The 22225-nt window shown below is 39.5% G+C and overlaps 1 protein-coding gene across 2 annotated transcripts; it reads right to left on the reverse strand.

Annotated features, from left to right (window-relative positions):
• Positions 1-1227: 1227 nt before the first annotated feature.
• On the reverse strand, positions 1228-21696 carry LOC311260496 (ribosomal protein S6 kinase alpha-2-like). 2 transcript variants are annotated; one of them, XM_084358357.1, is made up of 22 exons: positions 21058-21696; positions 17959-18075; positions 15375-15456; positions 14312-14392; positions 13598-13677; positions 12519-12625; positions 12385-12422; positions 12134-12276; positions 11016-11086; positions 10503-10591; positions 9999-10063; positions 7121-7223; positions 6780-6925; positions 6301-6423; positions 5334-5423; positions 5062-5220; positions 4708-4869; positions 4460-4536; positions 4030-4147; positions 3863-3919; positions 3464-3544; positions 1228-3125 (listed from the first exon to the last, which is right to left on the reverse strand). In XM_084358357.1, the coding sequence occupies exons 1-22, from the start codon at positions 21160-21162 to the stop codon at positions 2946-2948; spliced, it is 2274 nt and encodes a 757-aa protein (XP_084214483.1). In that variant the 5' UTR covers positions 21163-21696; the 3' UTR covers positions 1228-2945. The 2 variants fall into 2 exon arrangements, with proteins under 2 accessions (XP_084214483.1, XP_084214482.1); XM_084358356.1 differs by having other exon boundaries at positions 12134-12422.
• Between the last annotated feature and the right edge of the window lie 529 nt (positions 21697-22225).

The raw sequence follows: 22225 nt of genomic DNA on the forward strand, positions 1-22225 counted from the left end.
CTTTCACATTTACTTGAATATGAAGCATGTGGGTTTCATTTTGCGGTATTCAAAGTTATTGTGCAAAGATTGATTAGTTTGTTAAACATAAATGCATTTAAGTGTCACATGTCGTCTAATAATCTGTGGTTATCTTGACAATGTTGATCTTGTTTTTTTGCCTCTCATAGTTTTTTCTTTACAGTGCTCAAACAGCCCTGATTACATTTTATCAGTTTAGTTCATGCTTTGCGATTAAAGGAAAGTGAAGCATGTGAATAATAAAATTGATTGGGGCAGAAATCCCTTCATCATTTTCAGGGTCCTAGTATTGTTCATGCTGGCTCACTGTCACGGCTTACAGGGACACTTGAACATAACATTGTTAATGTTATTAATAACCAGTTCCTCCAGTTTGCAAGTTGCAGTGTTGTGATCATGACAGCTTACAAAAATTCTGCACGACCTTGCAATTTTGTTAAATAACTGCAACGCAAATTCGACCATTCATTGTAGGTTTTCCGCAAATTTTGCCAATCATAGCAGGTGTAAAACATTAAGCCTTACATGTACACCGCCAAACTCACTTCCTTGTTTTTTGTTGTGAAGATGCAGACATGACACAGTTGTCTCACATTTACCAACAAAAATTACTGCTAAAGATCGTGCAAGGCAATACCTCATGTTCTGCTCATCATAACACACCCAAACAAAAGACACTTTTCTACAACAAAATCACAACTAGTTTTGCAATTTTCACTTACTCCTGCATTTTCTTTGCATAAATAACACCAACACATGCATTGCAGTTCTTTTAAAAAATAGTCTGCCTTTAAAAGTGCACTATGCAACTTTTTTTGGCTACAATTTTTGAACTGTCAGACATCTTTCAGTTCAACAAGCCTGTTTTGCTCAGATGTTTACAAATACAAATGTAAACATACAGCTATAAAGTTAGCTCCAGAGCTTAGCCTCTTTGTCGGTTTAAGCCTGTAAAATGTCTGCATAGTGCACCTTAAAATCAGGCATTTCAGGCCAAAAATAACGTGACAGGCAAAAAGCCTGTGAAATCTGAGAGGGACTGCATAAAATATGTGCTTTACTGCTGAGACGAGTCAAAATGTTAATGTTAATCCCTTGGTAGGAAATTCAGGTAAATGCTTAAATACATTCACACATCATCATATCATATCATATCAGTACCGGCATGGTATGATTTAAAAAAAAAACACTTCACTCATTTCTGTGCCGTTTCTGTTCTTTTCCTTTATTTGTAAAACTTTGGCATTCTAGCCAATATTCTCAGTGATTGGCCAGGTATAGACAGTATGTACACTCTGAGCAATGGATGCACAATACAATATAATATGTACAATCTCAATAGATCTGCAAACACAATATATACAGTCTCACTGCTTGTTGTACAACACTATGTATATACAATCTAACCTCTTCACTGGTGGTTCTGCGTGACAGTATGTACAATCTAGATTAGTAAACAATATTTACAGCTTCACCTCGTCCTCACGGTTGTACAACACAATATCTACAACCTCATCTTCATACTCATAGTTGCATCAGTCCCGGCTTCACCTCTCACAGTTGTGCAATGCATCACAACATATACAGTATGTGTATCAGCAAACATAATATGTACAGAATGACTGTATCCCTGCTACAGTGTCTATTGGTTACACATCACAATACGTTTTATTTTACCCCTGACCAGGAAGTATGTGCAAGAATTGTGGAATATCATGATTTTCTACTGGTAACAACACTGTAATTGTACAACATAAAGTGTGCTACTCATATCTGCAAAACACCCTGTTCAGTCTTACCTCGTATTTGTGATTGAAGTTATTTTTAGATACAATCAGGGCAGCAGCAGTAGACAGTATGTACAATCCTCTGACACAGTGGTTCTCAGATGTTTTGGCGTTCAGCTAACAGAAGCCTACTGGCAGCGACTTGACACACTTGAGCACACGCAGAAAGATGAACTATCACACTGAGTGCAGAGTTAATAATACAAAGTAGCACAGGAGTGTGACATTTACCAGAGAGCAATATGCTGCTCTCCAGGTGTCCCTGCCTCTATGACTACTAGTAAAGCCAAGTAACATTTTGAATTATGAATAAACACAACAAACTTCGCTCAACATAAACATCTTCATATCTCACTGTTCGGTCTGATGTAGGAAGTGCAGTAGTGACACATTTAACAATACATTTCATAAGAGTCAAAGGCTGCATTTATGGAAGACGGCAATACATACAGTAAAATTATTAAGCCTATTATGAAGAAAAAGACTTTAATGGCATTGTTAACTTAATAATTCCCTTTGGTAGAATATTTACACTTTTAACATGCACAACTCTGAATTCAGAAGTTTGGTTGGAGGAAAAATGTTATTATCTGACTGACAGTGCCTCATTCAAATAGAAGTCATTCTACTGCATGTCTAATTTTAGATGAGATGTTAGAGTACAGACTGTGAGAGACGGTATTGTTATGGCTGTCCACGAACTCCTGATGAAAAACATGTATGTGCTTATAATGAAAACTAAAGTAAACAGATTATTTGCATGTTGTTTGTGGCACTGAATACTGCTTTTTGCAGAATAATGTGTCCCACTTTCAGCTGCTGGTGCTACAGTAGATATATATCAAGGCAGGTAACAAGTAGTCTGTTTATATTGCACCACAGCTCTAACTGTGTTCCGACTTGCATGACAAAAACAAAGTAAACGTCCACTCAGATCAGTCCAATTCCTTGCATCCATGAAAGAACAATGAGAAATGTTGTCTGAGAATAAAATTTAGATGAACATTAATTCAATTTGGGATTTTATTTTGTTGATCTGCTACATTCAGGTTACAGGCCCTTAAGCACATCATGACTAAGATCTGTGCTTTTCAGAAAGACTACATCTTCTTAAAATTATGTGGGCCTACGTTTAATTTATTTTGTGTTTAATTCAGATTGTTGGGGTCGCTCCTTTTCTTTGGGGTCAGGATTAACTTTGGGACTCTCTAATTTCTTCATTCCTCGCCGCTGAGCCAGACTGGAGGACTGAACGGGCTCCAGGAGCGGCGCTGGAGCACAGCGCCTCAGAGCAGAGTAGGTGGCACACAGTGCCCCCTGATGGAATAAAAAGGAGACTGTATTATAACATGTTAATACTGGTCTAATATGTCCTACAAGTAAATATGTGGCAGACAGCACCACCTGATGGACAGACAGAGGAACACATTTTACTGATACTGACATAAACTGTTAAATACATCAATTTAATATTACATATAACCTAAATACAATATAATGGTACTGAATTAAATTGAATATAGGTTCAAAAGGACTGTTAAATCATTGCATTTTGTTTTTATTTACAAATGTCCCAAATTTGTTGGCATCACAGTTGTATTAGGTCTAATATTCTGATGATATTTACTGTTAACACACATGCACACAGGGCTAACCTTGACAGTGAGTGCATCCTGTCTGGTGAGAGCTCTGTCAGACAACTGGTCTCGGTCTACTATCCAGGGGTGACGGAGAACCTAAAGTGCATCACAGCAAAAAACATTTCAAAATACTGCTCCAAACAAAACAGCAAGTTAAGATAGGGTAAATACTGCATACTATCCTCACTTTAACTCAAAGGTTTAGAGAACATATGTACATGTGGGATAAGAGAAATGGTGTCAAATGATTTCCTCTACTGTTCATTGTTTCTGTATAAATGACTAAAAACACGTCATCTGTAGTAAATTTAATGTTTCCAGTTCAACAGAAAATGCTTAATACCACAGTAAAAACCTTTAACAGTATCAAGAGGGACCTATTGTCTTATACAGCATATTATGGAGTAATTGTACCTGGGGGGCAGTCAGGCGCTGGTGAGGGTCCACATGGAGCATCTTGATCACAATGTCCTGTTTAAACATATGCAGACATACACGGGGGATATTAGTATATTTATAGCTCAACAATGCAACCATTTTATGTGCAAATGTATGTCCCCTCTCCAAAAATGAAATTTTACCTTGGCAGTGTCTGATACCAGGTCCCAGTTCCCTCCTGTGATAACGAATTTGCCGCAGCCGATTTGAGCCAGAATCTCCTCTGCTGTGTCCTCAGAGCTGCTGGCAAACGGACTGAAACTGGCCAATAAAAATAAAAATTTACAGAGAGCAATTCAATGGTTGGATGAATTACAATAACAGAGAATAAGTCCGGCCATAGGGAGTCTTCTAAAATCTACAATCCCTTGATAAATGAAAAGCCCTGACGTTATAGAATCTAGAGACAATAAAAGATGAGAAGCGATAAGCTTTTGATTTGACAGGGGTAAAAACACGCGGTCTCTTACTATCTTCACTGGTATTACACCAGGGGAGTTCATTGAAAAAACATCCTGTTTAAAGCAGCAGGGGGAGCATTTGCACAAAATGGTTATATTAACATCAACTTACCCAGCTATCATGGTGTAGAGCAGGATCCCCAGGCTCCAGATGTCACAGGCTGCATCATAACCCTGCTTCCTCAGAACCTGCGTGCATACACACACACACACACACACACACACACACACACACACATACAAATCATTTTAATAGAGTGCAGGGTGGGATTATTTTCAAGTGTATTTTTGATATCCGTTCAATAATTCATGTTGGTGCAACATTAGAGACTTTTTATTGTGATTATCAATATACTGTACCTCAGGAGCCATGAAGGTTGCTGTGTAACAGGGGGTCATCAATAAGCCATTCTCAGCCCTGAGCTGTTTGGCAAAACCAAAATCACATATCCTGATGCATTCTGGGAGTCCAGAGTCATCAGAATAGCGAATGTTACTAGGCTTCAGGTCCCGATGCACGACCTGGAAAAAGGAAACGCACACAAACAAAAAAGCACACATTATTAGTCTTTGTTTGTTAAATTTAAGCAAAAAAAAAATGTCAAAGGTTGCTCTAACTACCACTGAATCTTTAAAACCAAACAGTATTATGCAAGTAAGTGTAAACACTCAAAAACAGTGATGTCAGGAAGCCTTTCCGTCCCTCCGTCTTACCCCCTGTGAGTGTAAATATTCCACAGTCTTGGTGAGAGTGCAGATGATGTCTGAAGCGTCTCTCTCTGTAAAATTTGGCACCGTCAGAACTCTGTCCAGCAGCTCGTCCCCTCTCAATAAATCCTGAACCAGAAACACACTCTGGCCATCGTCAAACACCTAATGGTAAAAAAAACAAAAACGCACAACACAAGGCTTATTCAAAACTGTTATAAAGATGAAGAGGAAGTGCTGCTCGTCATTTTATCATGGTTTTGGTGTGTTGCACTTACATCCTTCAGGGTAATAATATTTGAATGCTGTCCGTATCTCAACAGAATCTCAATCTCTTCCGATGGGTCTTTCCTCGCTCTCTCAATAATCTGACACAAAAACAGAAACGCACAAAGACACAATTACAACGTCTAAATCTCTCAATAGACAGAATTTATTTCGTTTATTTGTCCTTTTTAATGACGCTGTTTCAAAGTGTGCACATCTCATTCATCTAAATTGCATGTTCAATGCTGTCATAGCTTATTATAACAAAACTTTCACTAATGGCAGGTTGGAGACATAATGTGGGACCACAGACTACAGAAAATTACCTGAAACTAGCAGTTAGACTGCGATGCACTGGTCACAGATTTGGGAGGGTTACTTTAAAAATGTATTCTGATACAATAACTAATTATGTTTTACTATATATGTTACAGTCAGTTACGTCTAAAATGGCAACACAAAAATCAAGTTTTTCCCATTTAATTTATCTCGTCAATGCAAATCAGTGGCCATTTTTCTACCGGGAAGTAACGGTTGTTGTTACCACGACGCCATGGTGATCCGGTCTATTGTATTAAAGTTAGACATTCCAGCATCGTGACAACACTCCTGACAGACCGATCATCGGTCTGGCTGATTATCAGATCAGATAGATCTAGAATTTTTCCAATTTTCTATGTCAGTGTCTTTTAAAATCCAATGCCAATAAATTTCATTAATTCAAAAATCTGCTTCTTTGGTTCTTACGCAGGATGTAATCTGCAAAGTAACTAGTAACTTAAGAAACTGAATAAATATAGTGGAGTGAAAAGTATATTTGCCTCCAAAATGTTGTGGGTGACAGACTGTGAATGAAATGCTATGACAAAAGCTGTGAATGCTTATCATGTATGTTCAGAAATACTTTGTATATGTTGTAATATTAATATATGAATGTAAATCTAAAAAAAGTACTAATAAAGGTTTAGTGTCCACTACCTTCACTGAATACTCCACAGCCGTAACTCTGTGCAGACATCTCTTGCGGACAGAAGTCACCGTCTGTCCAACTTCCTCCTTGAGCTCATAAACATCACTAAAGGCCACGTCACCACGAAGATGCTGCAGGGAACACAAATAATCAGACACACACTTTTTACTTCATATATCTGCCACAGCCAAATGTGCCAGAGTCATATATTAGATGAGAGAATAACTGCTTCATCCAGCAGCCAGTTGCTTTAATAAAGCTGATGGTGATTTATGGGAGTGATGTTGAGAAAGGTCAGCGTCATTAAATAGCCAATCTCTTAATTATTCAACCTGTTTATCTGTCAGTTGGCTCATAAAACTGACCAATTCGGTGATTTATTCACACAGTTAATTTGTTTTCCAATCAGTGTGTGAGTGTATCATTTAATTAGATGTGGAGTTCGGACATTAGCTGTTTGCTTAACGAAATACAGCACATACAGTACCTGTGCTATGGGGTTGATGTTGTTCACCTCCTGGCGAGAAGGAGCTACCGTTGCAACACTAGGTTCCTGAATTTGATTCGTTGCAACAAAGCTGAATCCACGAAACAGCTGGTGTGTGTTTGCGCTCGGAGGGATGCCGGGAGAATCTGGACAGGCAAAGACACACAGATACAAACGTGCTCAAACTACTTCAAGTGATTTCTAATGGAAAGTACAGTCCAAATACATCATCACCTATAACAACAAGTAGATTATTCTCAACGGTTAACGGACTCATCTTATTCGATCTGATTAACGTGTGTTAATATATCAATGTGTGTGTTTTTGTATGTTTTAGTTACCGGTGGGTGTTCTGGAGGTGAACTCCGGGTCAAAATGGAAAGTGTCTTCAGGTCTTCCAACCGTCGGTTTGAATGGAGGCCTCATTTCCTTCCTGTACAACTTCTACAGAAAACAACAACATTCATCAATATCAGCACTGAGCAGCAACAGCTGGCTGAAACACAACATGACACGTCATCAGGTGCAAATTTACAATGCAACTTAATGCAAAAGTCATGCTCATACATCTTAAGTTAGTGAGCAGTGTTTTTTGTTTCAACAAACTTTAATTTCATTAAACTACTATTTTTAAAAGTCATCAAGTATAATCAATGAAATACAGGTTGGCTTCCACAACTGTTAAATTAAATGTTACAACTTTTGTCTCACATGACCAAACTGATCCCTTATAGATCCAGGTTTAATGCAAACATGAGCTGCATCATCAGTGACACAGCCTGATCTTGAAATTTTACTCATAAAATTAAAAGAAGAGAGCAAAATAAAGTCTGTGAATATACAAATAGATAGAAAAATAATGGTTGGCCTCAATTCATGGATTCTCAATCTATAGACAGTGATAACGATAACAAGTGCAGTGCTGTATACCCAAAAGTCATACTTGAGTAAAAGTAAGTAAGTATTGTGTTAAAATATTAATTTGGTAATGTATATTTAAATGTAATAATAAAGTTTGAATGATTGAATGAATGAATGCCCATTCTACAGTATACCAGTACACAGACTATGCACACACCACATTTTTATTTACTGTAGTGTATTACTGAGTGTGGCCTGTGGGTGTCACCATTGCCTGCTGTGAGCAGTCTGGCAGAGTTTCACATTAAATAACTTTGACAGGCCTGCAGCATTCAGATTTCTTTTTTTAACTGATTTGATTTATGGTGAGACTGTTAAACACTCCTACTTGTTATGTAATTTGCAGTTAGCATTCCTTGTGATGCATGCCTGCTGACAAGGTGAGGATGCAGCTAATGTCAGTTTTGTTGTGCGAGAATCTCCTCAAAGATCAGGACATTAACGACAGACTTGGGATCACAGAGGAAAAGTCAAACAAGGTCCTGATGGGTGACAGCGGATCCACCAGGCCTGATACAGCACAGTGATTTAATTAGCATAGTGTGGAGGAGAACGTAAGCCTCTTATTGATAGCTTGTGGCCTCAAAGCCAGCAACACCATCTGTAAATGGGAAAATGTGGTGTTTGGCAGGGGCGAATAGGTAGTGATGTAGTGAGGTGTAAGAGTGGGGGCAGAGATTAGTGGGCATGCAAAGCAGATAATAGTGGATTTTGTTAGAGACGAGAGCATTGCTACTCACAGCAGCGGATAAACACGAGTCGGAAGCCTTCCCAACATCTCTGATAAAAAGGAACGGGTGCAACAGTGTGACCATGGAGCGCTTGCTCAATCAATAATGCAATCAATTAATCAGTAATTACTTTGATGAGGTTTTTTGGCTATCAAAGTCACAGTCAACTGTCCTGCTGGTGTGTACATCTAAGTTTGACAAAGCTACAAATGAGCTGGTCTTCCTCTCTCCTTCAAGGTCACCAAACATTAAAGGTGCAATATGTAAGAATTAGCTACCTCGAATTCAGACACCCAACAAATATGGTCAGCATATGACCAGAGTAACTGCTAAATGCTGCTTACTGTGCTAAGTTTATATAGCCACAACTGTAGCTTTGTTAGCTTGTTAGCTCAGGTAGCAGTGCAGCTAGCTGGACTACCAGCGGAGTGTTGGTGTTAGCACCACTAGCACAGGAGGTTTGGACCACTGGGAGAAAGAGGTTTTCAGTTCATGAGCTAGCTGGTCAGCATGCTACCTTCAGTAGATGTCTCTTCAACACAATACATATCCATCTTGGACAGTGATGTCCTGTCATTTCCTCTAGATTCTATTTTAGTTAATTTTTGAATGTTTTGAACTAAAATTCTTACATGTTGCAACTTTATATCTGGCCTGAATTTTCTGTAATGCACATACAGTCGTTACATAAGTGCTTTGCTTTGCATCAGCGAAAGAACGTTGATTTGCTTTTATCTTCTCCTCTTAGGGCTCGCAATAGAAGGACTCACATGTAACCCGGGGGCAGCAGGCAAAGCGTTCACGTTTCAGAGCAGGATTCAGTGGTGTCTGACAGGCTACTTAAAAAGAAGCTTTGGGCGAGAGTGCAGGCAGTTAAAAGAAGGAGTGGATGTCAAGGTTAGATTACGATAGCACAGGTAATGTCTGTAGCCAGAACACGTGCGTATGAGCAAACTTTCCATGAGGAAGGCTATTATACGTAGATAAGAGGATTAATTCCAATAAAGTTGGGCGAGACAGGCAGAAAGGGAAGATTTTGCCACTTAGCAAAATCTCACACTAAGGATGCTCAATGATTCATGAATGTGGGCAACTCTTGAGGAAGTGGATGAACAGCTGCAGGGTTTCGATGACAGGATACAACACCACAATGTCATTCAGACGTGCTGCTCTTAAAATAAACGTTTTTAAATTTAACCCCGGACACTGATACGAACAGTGAATCTCAGATGTACGACTTCATAGAAACCATTACATTTGATGCAACTGTGCACATAAAATGAATATACAGTATGTATGAGCAGCAGGTGTAGATGTCGGTGGTAGGACAGGGTATTTACTTACAGATCATTTTCACAACTGTGCTACATACTTGCAAACAATATACTGTTTTAGTCTGTAATCACTTTCTTCAGTATAGTGTTAACAGCATGTGTGTAATGCAAGTACACCAGGGTTGAATACAAGTTAAGACTACCATTGTAAACAGTGTCCTCCCCTGAAAAAAACAACATTGGAAGGCTTAATTGATGTAGACTACAAAATATTCTTCACACATTGTACTTACGTTCCAATCTATGGATGCAAAGAAGCGATGTCTTTTTATTTCTTCCACTCCATCTGGTCCTGCACCTGTTCGTCACACAGATTGAGACATTGTTCACATCTATTTGGCAAACAGACAGCATAGTAAAAACACCAAGTAATTAAAAATGATATAAAACAAGTATACAGCCAGTTTTTATTAAGTCTTTTATGTGCACTGCCAAATTAACAATGGAATATCGCTTAACACAAGTAGCATAATATAGGAAGACTGTGGAATGACGTTTATCAGTATTATCAGCTCATCAGGGCTGTGTGATGTGTCTTTTGTGTGACTCAGCTGCTGTGCAAAGTGTTCAAAATGATTGCTTTTATTAAGGTTGCTGCTATAATCTGCAGCCTTATTGTCCCATTTTGTATCCCTCAAGGTAAGAACTGTCCTCAGTAATTGGTAATCCAATTACTGACACAAAGATTTAGAGGTTCTTCCAACACATCTGCATATCAAGGTTTATGTATACTGTACCTAGTCGATTCGCAGGGTTCCTCTTGAAGAGTGCTCTTAATAAACTCTGCACTTCAGGACTGAGGAACTGTGGCATTCCCAGCTTTGCCCTGTACAGACACGGGGCGAGAAACATGTTAATGCACACAGAGATGTTTAGTAATGCTTTGATACATCAACATCATTTTAAGTTTGATTTTAAAGTAAAAAAATAGTTCTGTTTAATCAGGTATAGTGGGATACTCTGAGGTTGATAGCTGACGGTTCATATAAGCAGCTTATCTTGAATAATGAAAAATTATTCAGTAAGTACTTGAATCAAAGAAATGCAAAAACATCCTGCACATGCTATATATGAAACCAGTGTTACATCACTCATACACATAAACTAAGAACAAGGCACTAATGAACATTGTTAAACATTCATCTACAGATAACACACAACAGCACTTAAACCTATACTCGGACCATTATGAGTTAAATAAAAGGCTTTAAGAATAATAGCAACGATAAACAGTTTAGATGTGTTCTTACTTTAGAATAAGCGCCATTGTTTCCTTCCGATCTTTTCCTTGGAACGGTAACGATCCTGTCAACATCTCAAACTGGAAAACAGATGATAATTATTCATCTGAGACCTTAATCAACCTCAGCGACACAACTACAGCTTTATGAAAAGTTTTAAGGAAGCTACATGTCTACCACTTCTTATGAACAGTAAGCTCAGATTTTCACAGTAATGATGATCAAAGAGAAAGTAATGACAATAGTAGCTCTAGAAGTAGATCATAATGCATTTACAAATAATCCAATAAGATATTATTTTTATTTCATTAGTTTCATATATTACTGACCAATGAATCTTAAAACAGAGAACCAGTACCCAACTATCCAAATGCAAAATAATACATGTAATGCACAATGATACAGTTTGTTCTGCTTTCCAGGATGATTTCAACAGTATTTACCTGACACAAAGGTTATATTGCAACACAAGCTCAACAACAGGCTCCTGTCAAAGTTGTTTTGGGGGGAGTTTTTCCTTATCCGAATCGAGGGTCTAAGGACAGAGGGTGTCATTTTAAGCCCCTTGAGGCAAAATTTGTGATTTGTGATACTGAGCTATTTAAATAAAAATGACTTGTCTCCTTCCACAACTGTCTTTAGTTGTACAAATTATTTTAGTCTAGAGGGTGTTTTTTGTAAATAGTTCAGCTGTTTGTTTATTTTAATATTTATCCCTAATACTAGCCAAGGGCAGACAGGGATGACACTTTTTCTCTGTTGCCCTGATGTAGCTGCAAGCTGTCAGTGAACGTTAACCTCATTTTCAGTATTAGTAAAATAAGCCACCAGCCTTACAAAACAAGCAGAATCCAACAGATGCACGATTACTAAAAGTGATGGGACCTAATCTGCCAGATACGATAATTAAGCAGCTTTACTGCCAGAAGAAAGCCAAATTAAGAAACCATTGCACTGGCGCATTATCCAAGAGCTGAGTGTTTGGCTCATGAGATAAAGTAAATTCATGCCAGCTGGTTTTGTCAGCATGATCAGACAAAAATTGACTGTGTACTCAGAGTAAAGAACACAAGTGCACATGAAAGGCTGTAAAGTAAAAGACTGTCATACGATTAAACAATTCTCACCATAAGCACTCCAAATGACCACCAGTCTGCGCTTTGTGTATGCCCTCTCCTGTTGACGACCTCTGGAGCCATGTACTCTATTGTTCCACAGAAGGAATATGCTCTTTTATCATGGTCGATGGCCTCTTTACTCAACCCAAAGTCTGAAATGGAGAGGCAGCGAGAAAGACGAGAGGGGATAAAGGTCAGCGGAAGGATTGAAATGAAGTAAAAGATGAATAGAAAGGCAGGAAATTGTTGGATACACTGACCAGTTATCTTAATGTGTCCTTCTTCATCCAGAAGAATACTGTTGGGAAAAATTAACATTAAAATCGTCTTTAAAAAAAAAAAAAATGTTGTAAAATAAATAGTTACATTAAAGGAAGCTTTTATGAGATTGTACTTTTCAGGTTTCAGGTCCCTGTAGATGATGCCCAGACTGTGTAGATGGTCCAAGGCCAGGGCCAACTCTGCAAGGTAAAACTTCACATCCTCCTCTGTAAACATTACCTAGAACAAATAAAGACATTTAGATGTACGAAGGAATTTGTTCTTTCTTTCTTTCTTTCTTTCTTTCTTTCTTTCTTTTTTAATTTGTTGTTTGTTGGTGTTTCCTTCACTCAAGCATAAGAGTAATTTCCAGTAGTTGGGAAAGTTTCAGTGCAACCGCCAAAAATAACTTCCCACAGCGGGATATTCAATACACTGATTGATTTAGACTTTAGAGTCTAAGGCCCTGTTCACATTTGGTCTCAGCATGCGTCCTGAGTGATCCGATCACAAGTGGACAGGTGTGAACAACTCCAGGACACATTGAGGACACATTTGAGAGCCGAGGTAGTCTAGGGACGCATGGAAGTCACCAGACTCCCTTGAAAAACTGCCCAATTTTGAGACTTTTTGCGTTAGGAGAAACTAGTAACTTTGTGAAACACTGCCTACAAGCATTTTCCACTATTTGGGCTTACTACTACTTAATTGGCAAAATGTTATAGATGGAGAGATTTGTTTCTCTGTGTAAAAAACATATCTGTTTGTTCCAGTGATGTAGGTGTATATTTGCGTATATAGTGGGGAAGTGAGATCTGACCACTTGAAACACATGTCGAGACATATTTAATGCCAGGTGTAAATCGAAGGCTTGAAGTTGTCCACTTGTGATCGGAGCACTCAGGATGGATGGTAAAACCAAATATGAACAGCCTACTTGAACGTGTTATAAAAACAAACTAAAAAGCACTAATCGTTTTCAAACTTTATCCAGGAAAACATAACTCACTACCAACACACTTGTGTGGTCTTTGTTTACTGACAATACATCAGCATAAAAGTAGCCGAGGCGAGGGTCACATCAACCCAGCGTTAACGAGGACAATGGTGGCAGGTATAATCCCTCCTGGTGATTATGCATCAGTGTTATACAGCCCATAATAAACCTTGAAAAGCAAAGGCTTGAAAAGAGCCAGCGAGTAGCAATCCTACCTCCTTTGACAGGCGAGTGAAAAGGTCTCCTCCACGGAGGAAGTCTAGGATCAGATAGAGCTTTCCCTCTGTCTGAAAGGCTACACACACACACACACACACACACACACACACACACACACACACACACACACACACACACATACATTGAAGCTATATTGGGGATTTAAGGGTGTATTTAAGCAGAATAGGTATATATTGTGCACATCCAACCTCAGCTGGGTACAGGTGTCGAACAAAATCAGCATCATAACAGAATTTAACACACTCAGTGAACGGTTAGGTATCCAATCAAAACAATTATTTCCCCTACCTGCCCTTTATGTAATAGTTCATATTGAGTGATGAGCCAAGGAACAGCTCTGATCGCTCCAGAGGAATCGTTCAGCACCCAACAGTAAAGTCTGCACACTAATAATTGTCATGTAGTGGGTTGCTATAAATGAGTCATGTTTGCTCAGTTCACTCCCAACTCCAAAAAGTGTTTTTTTTGTTTGTAATGGCATTTAGGCTCCACATTTATTAATTTTCCAAAGAGCTTCTCTTAAAAAAACAAACTCCAGCTTGTAATATAGACAAGTTGGGCATTAAAAAGTTATGGAAGCCTTCTTTTCTGCTATTTTCTCTCCATAAAAGAGGATCTAGATTGTTATATATGAGAATAAACTGTGATTTCAGAAAGACAGATATCAGAGATCATACAGTCAGACTTACCATAGTGCAGTTTAACTATGAATGGATGGTTCACTTCTGCCAGAATGTCTCTTTCCATCTTAGATCGCACACGATCCCGGACTGAGTAAGAGATAGTGGGACAAGAAGAACCTGTTTAATAATGCAAGTCTGTTATTTCTATCTATATTGAGATGAATCACGACAAGCCTCTTATACCATTAGGTAGTAGCCAGTAGGTTTCTGTCGGATGAAACTGCATTTACGTAATTGAAAAATGTCACTTGAATTAGACCCATCTCATGTTGCCGCTGGTCTATAGTGCAGTGGAAACTACAATAACAGTGTTATTGCAGCATCTGTCTTCTTGACAGGATGAGACCATAACTATTTAAATTCCAGGGGTGTGGGTTAAGAGGATTAAGGCTTGTACAAAGACACTAAATCAGCACATGACATCTCAACCGCTTTTGTACAGCGCATCCTCGTTTACAATAATCTCATTCGACTCAAAAATGTTTATCTGCATCAAAAGTACAAACTAACCTCATTTACCACAAATCCTCCTGAATGTAGGACACTGAAAACTCTGACAATCAAATATCTCCTAGCGTTCTTGCACATGACCAATATTACATTTAACAGATTACCAATCAACTGACAATAAATAAAAAAGTTGTTATTGCAATGTAGTGTGTTTCCGTCAAGATTCATTATAGTCCATTTCTGGATGCTACAGACACATACACAGGTTAAACTAGAGTGTTTAAAAAGTACTGCTTGGCATAAGAAGCAAAAACATTACAAGAAAAACATCCTCTGTGGATGCTGCATTTTGAATATTTTATATCTTTAAACATTTCCTTCCAACACAATATAAAAGGGGAAAGAGTTATCAGGTATCTATTTTTTTCTTAATTCTAAGAGATCTCATGTGTCCAAAAAAGCTGTCCTGACTCATCACCAGTCAGTTGTGCCTCATGCAGCCTGATAATTATAATATATCAGCGAAATATTGAAGCCATTGTAACAATATGGAAGGGATAAATATTGAGTATTAGTAGTTTAATTTACTCCATCTCACATTTCAGCTTTTCATTTATACCTTTCAACGTGGCTTTCTTCAGGACCTTCATGGCATACAGCTGTCCTCTGTCCACTCCTCTGATCTTCCTCACCAGAAACACCTGGAATCATCATCATCACCACCGTTTATCACTGTCATCATCGTGTTTATCTGAGATTTTGCAACAGTTTGTGACAATTCAAAACACTAGTTTAACATTTTTAAGACCCTTTGTAGTAGCATATGGTAAAAATTAAAACATGAGAAAGTAGAATAATTTTTCTGATAAAGTGAAGGATTACTTTATGAGATAAGATTCTCTTACTTCTTAAGCTTAATAACCTAGGCCATTCAAAAACCTGTTGGATTAGCTGGTAAATGCATTGTCACAAAACTCAAAACACGGCTATTTATATTAGCTCATAGACAATTGACATTTTAAAGATGTGTGGTTCTCACAGGAAGTACAAATGTATGATAATCTTACAGAATATGTTGCACTGCTGTAGATTAAACTATACCAACAGAATAGGTGATATAGTAACATCCACTGCAGTAAAATGCAACATGCTCATTAATGCACCAGTAAAATTAATCCAAAGAAGATCTTGTACTGTATGCACTACTCAAAATTGGCTAGGGATATTGGGATACATATATGAATATGGAATAAAAGTCATATGAAATGTGTTGCATTATTTTTGGGGACCAAAAATATTCACAAAACACAAAATGAAAATGTCACAGAACAAACAATCAAGTGAAACACAAAAATATCCCAATATCCCTGACTAATTTGAGTTGTGTAATAGTAAAACATAGTAAAGCAAAAGTAGGTCTAGCCTGCTTTTAGGCCTACTTTTGGTACTTATAGTGAATTTTGCTGATAATACTATGATGATAATAATAATAATAAACTTTATTTGTGTGGCACTTAAAAAAACACAGTTACAAAATGCTTTACAGAACTAGATAAATTAATACACACAAGCCACAAAACCATAAATAAAAACAGAACATAAGACCTGATAAAACAGTGTGTAGTAAAAAACGGGTAAAATATAAGTGATAGAAGAGGGATAGAAAGTAGACTGTTTTACTGTAAAAAGGCCTCCTTGTAAAAGTTTTGAGGTTTGCCAACCTATATTCAATAATAAGTAAGTGCCAGTTATTTTCACTTTTCATAAGAGAGTCACATAAATGCTGTTTCACTGCAGTATTGATAACAGCTATGATTCGCATGGAGTTGCCAAATGCTAATTAACCATGTGTAAGCAACAGCTAGCTAGCTATGTCAACATGCTAACCAGGCCACACTTTGACCTCACTCGGCTCAGCCGGCCTGTCGCTTTGGGGAAATCATCCACCCGCCGACATCTGCTGCGGTCTCATGTCTGCCTCATTCGGACCGTAACACTGTCACAATTCAGCGGACCTTTGCTAATTTAAATAGACATTGTGATCCGAGGCATGAGGTGACATACTGCTAGTGTAGAAACAATTGAAAATGGACAGCTCGTTATTAGCTAATGATGACTAGTAAAGCACTAAATAAAGACACAAACTATATGACAGAAAGTAAGTGGACACCCCATCCCACACACTCTTCTGTACTCTGGTCTCAGGCTGTTTTTCACAGTTTGAACCAGGCTCCTTGGTTCCACCTAAAGACTATATTCAATGTTAATATGTTAAGGAAAAGCCCCACAGATTTGTATTTCTGTAAGAGGTGGAAACACAACATTTGCTGTTTAAACTGTCAACACCTTAATTTGGAGACAAAGTTGATTTTCTTTTAAAATCACAAATATAAATTTAATATACATTTGTGAACAACCTGCACTTTAGTCTCATACTTTCACCAGTTTGAAAACTGTCAGTGGTTTTGTGCTAAGCTCAGCTAGTTCTGCAAGTGCTGTGAAGGAAATTATAAAACTCCATTATGGACATTAGTGGGTTAAGTGAAATCTAATGCTGCACCACACATTAATATTCTTGGCTGTAGTGCACTTCCACTTTTGTGGCTGCAGTTTGGGCAAGGCCCTTTCCTGTTTCAGCTGATAATACCTCGTACACAAACCGAGGCCCATCATGAAATGCTTTCCCCAGTTTGGTGTGGAGGAACTTGACTGTCTCAAGCGGAGCCCTGACCTCAAACCCATCTAACACCTTCAGGATGAATCACATCACTGACTGTCAGATGTTAGTGCTCCTGTGTCCTAATGTGAGTGAATCCCTGCTGTCTATTATTTCCTAGAAAGACCTCCCAGAGGAGCAGAGGCTATTATAGCTGCATATCAATGTCCATGAATGAGTGTGCGCACACTTATGGTCATACAGTGTACGTGTGAAGACGAAATATTCCAGCGAAACTGAGTGGATAAAATATAGTACAGCTGAGGAAACATAATAAACTACTGGGTCAGCTGTAGTAGTCAGCATTGGGCGTAGTCTCATGGGTTATCTTTTGTGTCAACACTGATCTCTTGTCTTATTCCAGGATCCCTGGCTCAGTGCGATGTTCCAACGGATTTAAGAGAACCTGCTCCGGCTCAGATGTCCCTTACATGACTTGTGGAATTTAGGTCTTAGCGGTCATGGTTTAAAAATGTGTTTCCTGTACCTTTCCATAGGAGCCCTGTCCCAGCACTTTAAGCAGCTGGAACTGAGAGGGGTCTGCTTTCTCACAACCCTCCTTCACATGGTGGCTGATGTCAATCTCCTTAAGAATACTGTCATCCTGAGGAAAGAGAGACAGACAGTCAGTGTTGGTATGTTGTTTAATGATTTACGAACAGAGAAGTTAAGAAAAACAGAGGAGATAAAGAGGTCAAGTCTGTCTAAGAGGGGATGAATTACATTTCGCAACAACTCAGCGTCAGGAAATAATGTTTATGTAACATCCATTTTGATAAAACAAACAAATGAAAAGTATAAATAGACGCACAGACAGGTGGTCATTAATTATGAGCCATTATGTTATTGCCGTGAAGGTATGGGCCGAGGTCACTGGCGGTGCATAGATGCACAGTCTAAGCTGCCTTTTTCAGCCTATTCAGTCTGCTCAGTGAAGCAGATGATCAAAAACTAACCTGAGATTGGTCAGTGTGACGATACACTGTAATTTTGTAAAGCTGTCAGTCTCTCAAATATGAGTTCGTAAATCTAGGAAGGTAATGGTTGTAAATTATATTTTCTTTCGATAGCTTTCATGAAATCTCTCACAAAAAACGTAATTTTTAGTCACAATTGTGTCGCAACTGTCGCAATTCTGCCTTCCCTGAGGTGCTTGTATCGGAAGGAGGCACTGAGAGGTTCAAATGTGCAGCTTGACATGGATGAAAATGTATATAACATGCTTTGAATTGGAGGTTAATATTGTCGTCATATCCATGGACACATTCTCCAATTCGTCCAGTTCACGTGATAATAAAGGGAACAAGGTTTGTAGTTAAGCTGAAGCTTTATTCACAGAAAATACTGCGTGAATTTCTCGATATTTGAAGCTTATTTCTCTAAATGTACTTTCTAGTCTACTGTTGTGTGAGGAATTGACTGTCAGAACATTCGAGGCCTTATTAGGACAGAATCACTTCGATATACAGTGTTTCTGTAACGGCATGAGAGCAATCCCTCTATCTGGGCTTCAGAGTACAGTAGTTTCTAAGACTCAAAGCTTCATGTGAAGCTAAAAATAATCAAACTGTCACTTAGATCTGTTTCTGCTGAGACAGAAAGTTATTTGATGCCATCTCTTCAGCGACAGTGTTATCGAGTCTGTGAACAAAGCGGCACATTTGTTTTCCTGTTACAGTTTTAATCAAAAGCGAGCTGCTGAGCAAGTTATTAGGTCTCAAATTCAGTCTTTGAGATGTGCTTTTTTATTACAGCAACACCAAAATCTGACAGCAGGAGAGATAGTTGTTGTCTTAATATTTCCTTAAATATAAATAGATTCATATAGGAAACAAGTGCACTGATCTCACCCTCTTGGCAGTGCCTTGTGGTATTCAATAATGGGGATGATTACTAACATATAGGTTTTTTTCATCGTGGTCTAGATCCTACAGGAAGTGTTGAACCAAGCAGAGCTGCGCATTCACCCTCGGTGAAACAAACCTGACAGCACATGACATGACAGCATAGCAACAGTGCAGATCCACACCCCACATGAACAGTCAGAGATGTTGAAGGATTTTCTCTCACAAAAGTTTGTGCAAAAAAATAACTTCATAACTAACAACAGCTGCAACAATTGGTCCATTAGTCAATCGAAAGAAAATTCATCCCCAACTATAATCTATGATTATCCAATAATCATTTCAGTTATTTTTCAAGCAAAAACGTGTTCCAGCTTCTTAAATTCAACATTTTGCCGCTTTTCTTTGTAATTTATGATAATTAAGAGTCTTTGGCCTGTTTATTGGACAGAAGAGGCAAATTGAAGGTGTCACTTTGGGCTCTGGGAATTTGTCACAAGCATTTTCCACATTTTTTTTATAGACTAAATGATTAATTGGGAAAATAATGAGCAGATTAATCAAGAATTAAAATAACAGTAATTTGGAGCACTACTGCTAATATGAGATAACTATAATCTACTGAGCCTCTGAATTAGGCTTTACACTCTGAGTGTAATGTTAGGTGTAATTAAAAGCTGCACTCTAAAACAGTCAGAGCTTAATTATGACTGTAGTTTTTAAACGGCAATCGCCTGCCGTGATGTCAGTGATTGGAAAGTTTCAGCCCATGGAGAGTTGTGCGGTAGCAGCTTGCTCAAGTGCTTCACTGCTGTTTTATTTTTCGACAGGGCAGAACTGAGTGACGTCCATCAAGAAGAGAAAACACAGGAGGTTCAAGGCCATCTGGAGGGATGATCCATAGCTGTGCTTGAACTCTGACCTTTCCATGGGGGCGAGGTAAGAGAGGACTTCCCCCACATGGAGCAATCAAAGCACCGCCTCACAGATGTGGACAGTCAGCCGAACAGGTAAACAAACACAAGCAGACATTTGCCAGCCAGGAGGACTAACCATCACACAAACAGGTAGGTAGCCTGTCAGCTTGATTCATCAGCTGTCGTCACTACAACAAAGACCAGAGTAGGGAGGGGGAGTTTCTATTTATATCTCAGACATACAGGTAGATGTGCTGCAAACAGCAACACCACCTCCTCTCTCTCCTCCACTGGTTTGTTTGGGCTAAAAATAGACCTCCACTGCTGCTGCTGCTGCTGCTGCCATCCACTGAGTCAATCTGTCTGTATCCATTCATCTATCAACCTGCCTGCCTTTGCTTGCTGCTCGTTTGCCTGTGAGCGTTCCTGTCTGTCGGATTGTATTTCCATGTAGCCTGTCTCCCTGTCTTTCTGTCTCAGTCAAAACACAGTGTCCCTCCGCCTTCCTCTGCTTCCTGGATGCTTGACGGGCTGGCAGAGCAACAGCTGTAACGATGCTGCAGTGACTCCTGAACCACACCACAACACAAACCAAAATAACACACAATCCCTCTCCACACCCATTCCCATGTGCACACACACACGCACACACACACCATCATCATTTCATCACGGGTAATGCGGCTGTTCTTCTAGGGGCCTTAATATTCATACACACATGGTGCAACTATGATGCAACCTCCACGCCAGCTCCACACAGATCCACACACACGCACGCCTCTTTAGTTGATGCAAGTTTGTGCACTGCTCCCGGGGTTGACTCACCTCCAGCTGACAGAAGCCGGTAGTGTTCTTGTTCCTCGCCGCCTTGTTCTTCAGGTAGATGGAAAACCATCTCCGCACTGTGAATTTTCGCGTGCTGGTATCCATGGCAATGGAGCAGACCTGTGCGCCTATCCCATAATGATGAACATCTCCCTGCAGGAGGTCCTAAGGTAGAGCTGAAGAAACAAGAGCTTTTTTTTTTTCCTTCTTCTTCCCCTTGTTGATTATCTATGTGCCCCTCTGTTTATCCATTGGCCCATCCTCAACGCAGCCGTCGTTTTTTAGTTTTCCCATCATTCACATTCGCAGCTCGTCTCTCCGGGAAGGTTTTCAGCCCGTCGTTTCTTCTTGCCCCCCCTCCTCTCCTCTCTCTCCTCTCTCTCCTCTCTCTCCTCTCTCTTTCTGTCTCTCTCTCAGCTGCAGTGAACGCCAGTAAGCACGCAGTCCGTCAGAGTTGTAACAGAGCCGTTAATCTACGCAGATGGACAGGCTGACTGACGGGGCAGGTCCTGCTGTGTTTTGTTTTGCAGCAGGGCTCTCTGCGTAAAGGCTGCAGGGAGAGGTGACGAATAAATCTGTTCCGCTGAATCAGGAGAGGTGTGTGTGAGCTCCCTCTTCACATTTCTGCCTGAGCGTGTGTGTGTGCGCCTCTCTCTCTCTCTCTCTCTCTCTCTCTCTCTCTCTCTCTCTCTCTCTCTCTCTCTCTCTCTCTCTCTCTCTGCAGAACAAGGGATTGTCACCAGTCACATTGTGTGCCGGCAAGGCTCAAACCAACCCCTCCCTCCATTTATTCCCCCCCTCACCTCACCTCCCTCTCCGTTTCTCCCACCAGCATACAGCAACAGCTGGCGAGGTCACATGGTGCAACCCAGCTACCTCTCCCCTGTCTCCCTCGCTTCCTCTGTCCCTTCTGTTTTGCTCCTCTGCATGACATCCCAATAACACACATGGATACAGAGAGAACACATTTATGACAAGGGATGAACTAAAGTGGAATGTAAAGCAAAAACACTGTAGCTCAGTGACATTGAATCAGAACTCAATTTGGGGACAGCAATCAATGTTACAATCAATAATGATGACAGAAGCAAGGACAGCAATCACAGAGAGTACAGTGTGATCTGGTTGATCACTGAGCATGTGTGTGTGTGTGTGTGTGTGTGTAGGT

This window comes from Pagrus pagrus (genome assembly GCF_965226575.1).
Source record: "Pagrus pagrus genome assembly, chromosome: 1".
In the NCBI taxonomy this organism is placed as follows: Eukaryota; Metazoa; Chordata; class Actinopteri; order Spariformes; family Sparidae; genus Pagrus; species Pagrus pagrus.

Coding starts and splice junctions, on each gene's coding strand:
- LOC311260496 (XM_084358356.1), bottom strand. CDS start 21,162: ATGGATACCAGCACGCGAAAATTCACAGTGCGGAGATGGTTTTCCATC. Junction 5,424..6,300: donor CTGTGGAGTATTCAGTGAAG/GTAGTGGACACT, acceptor TTTTTGTGTCAG/ATTATTGAGAGAGCGAGGAA. Junction 4,148..4,459: donor CTCTACACCATGATAGCTGG/GTAAGTTGATGT, acceptor TTTATTGGCCAG/TTTCAGTCCGTTTGCCAGCA.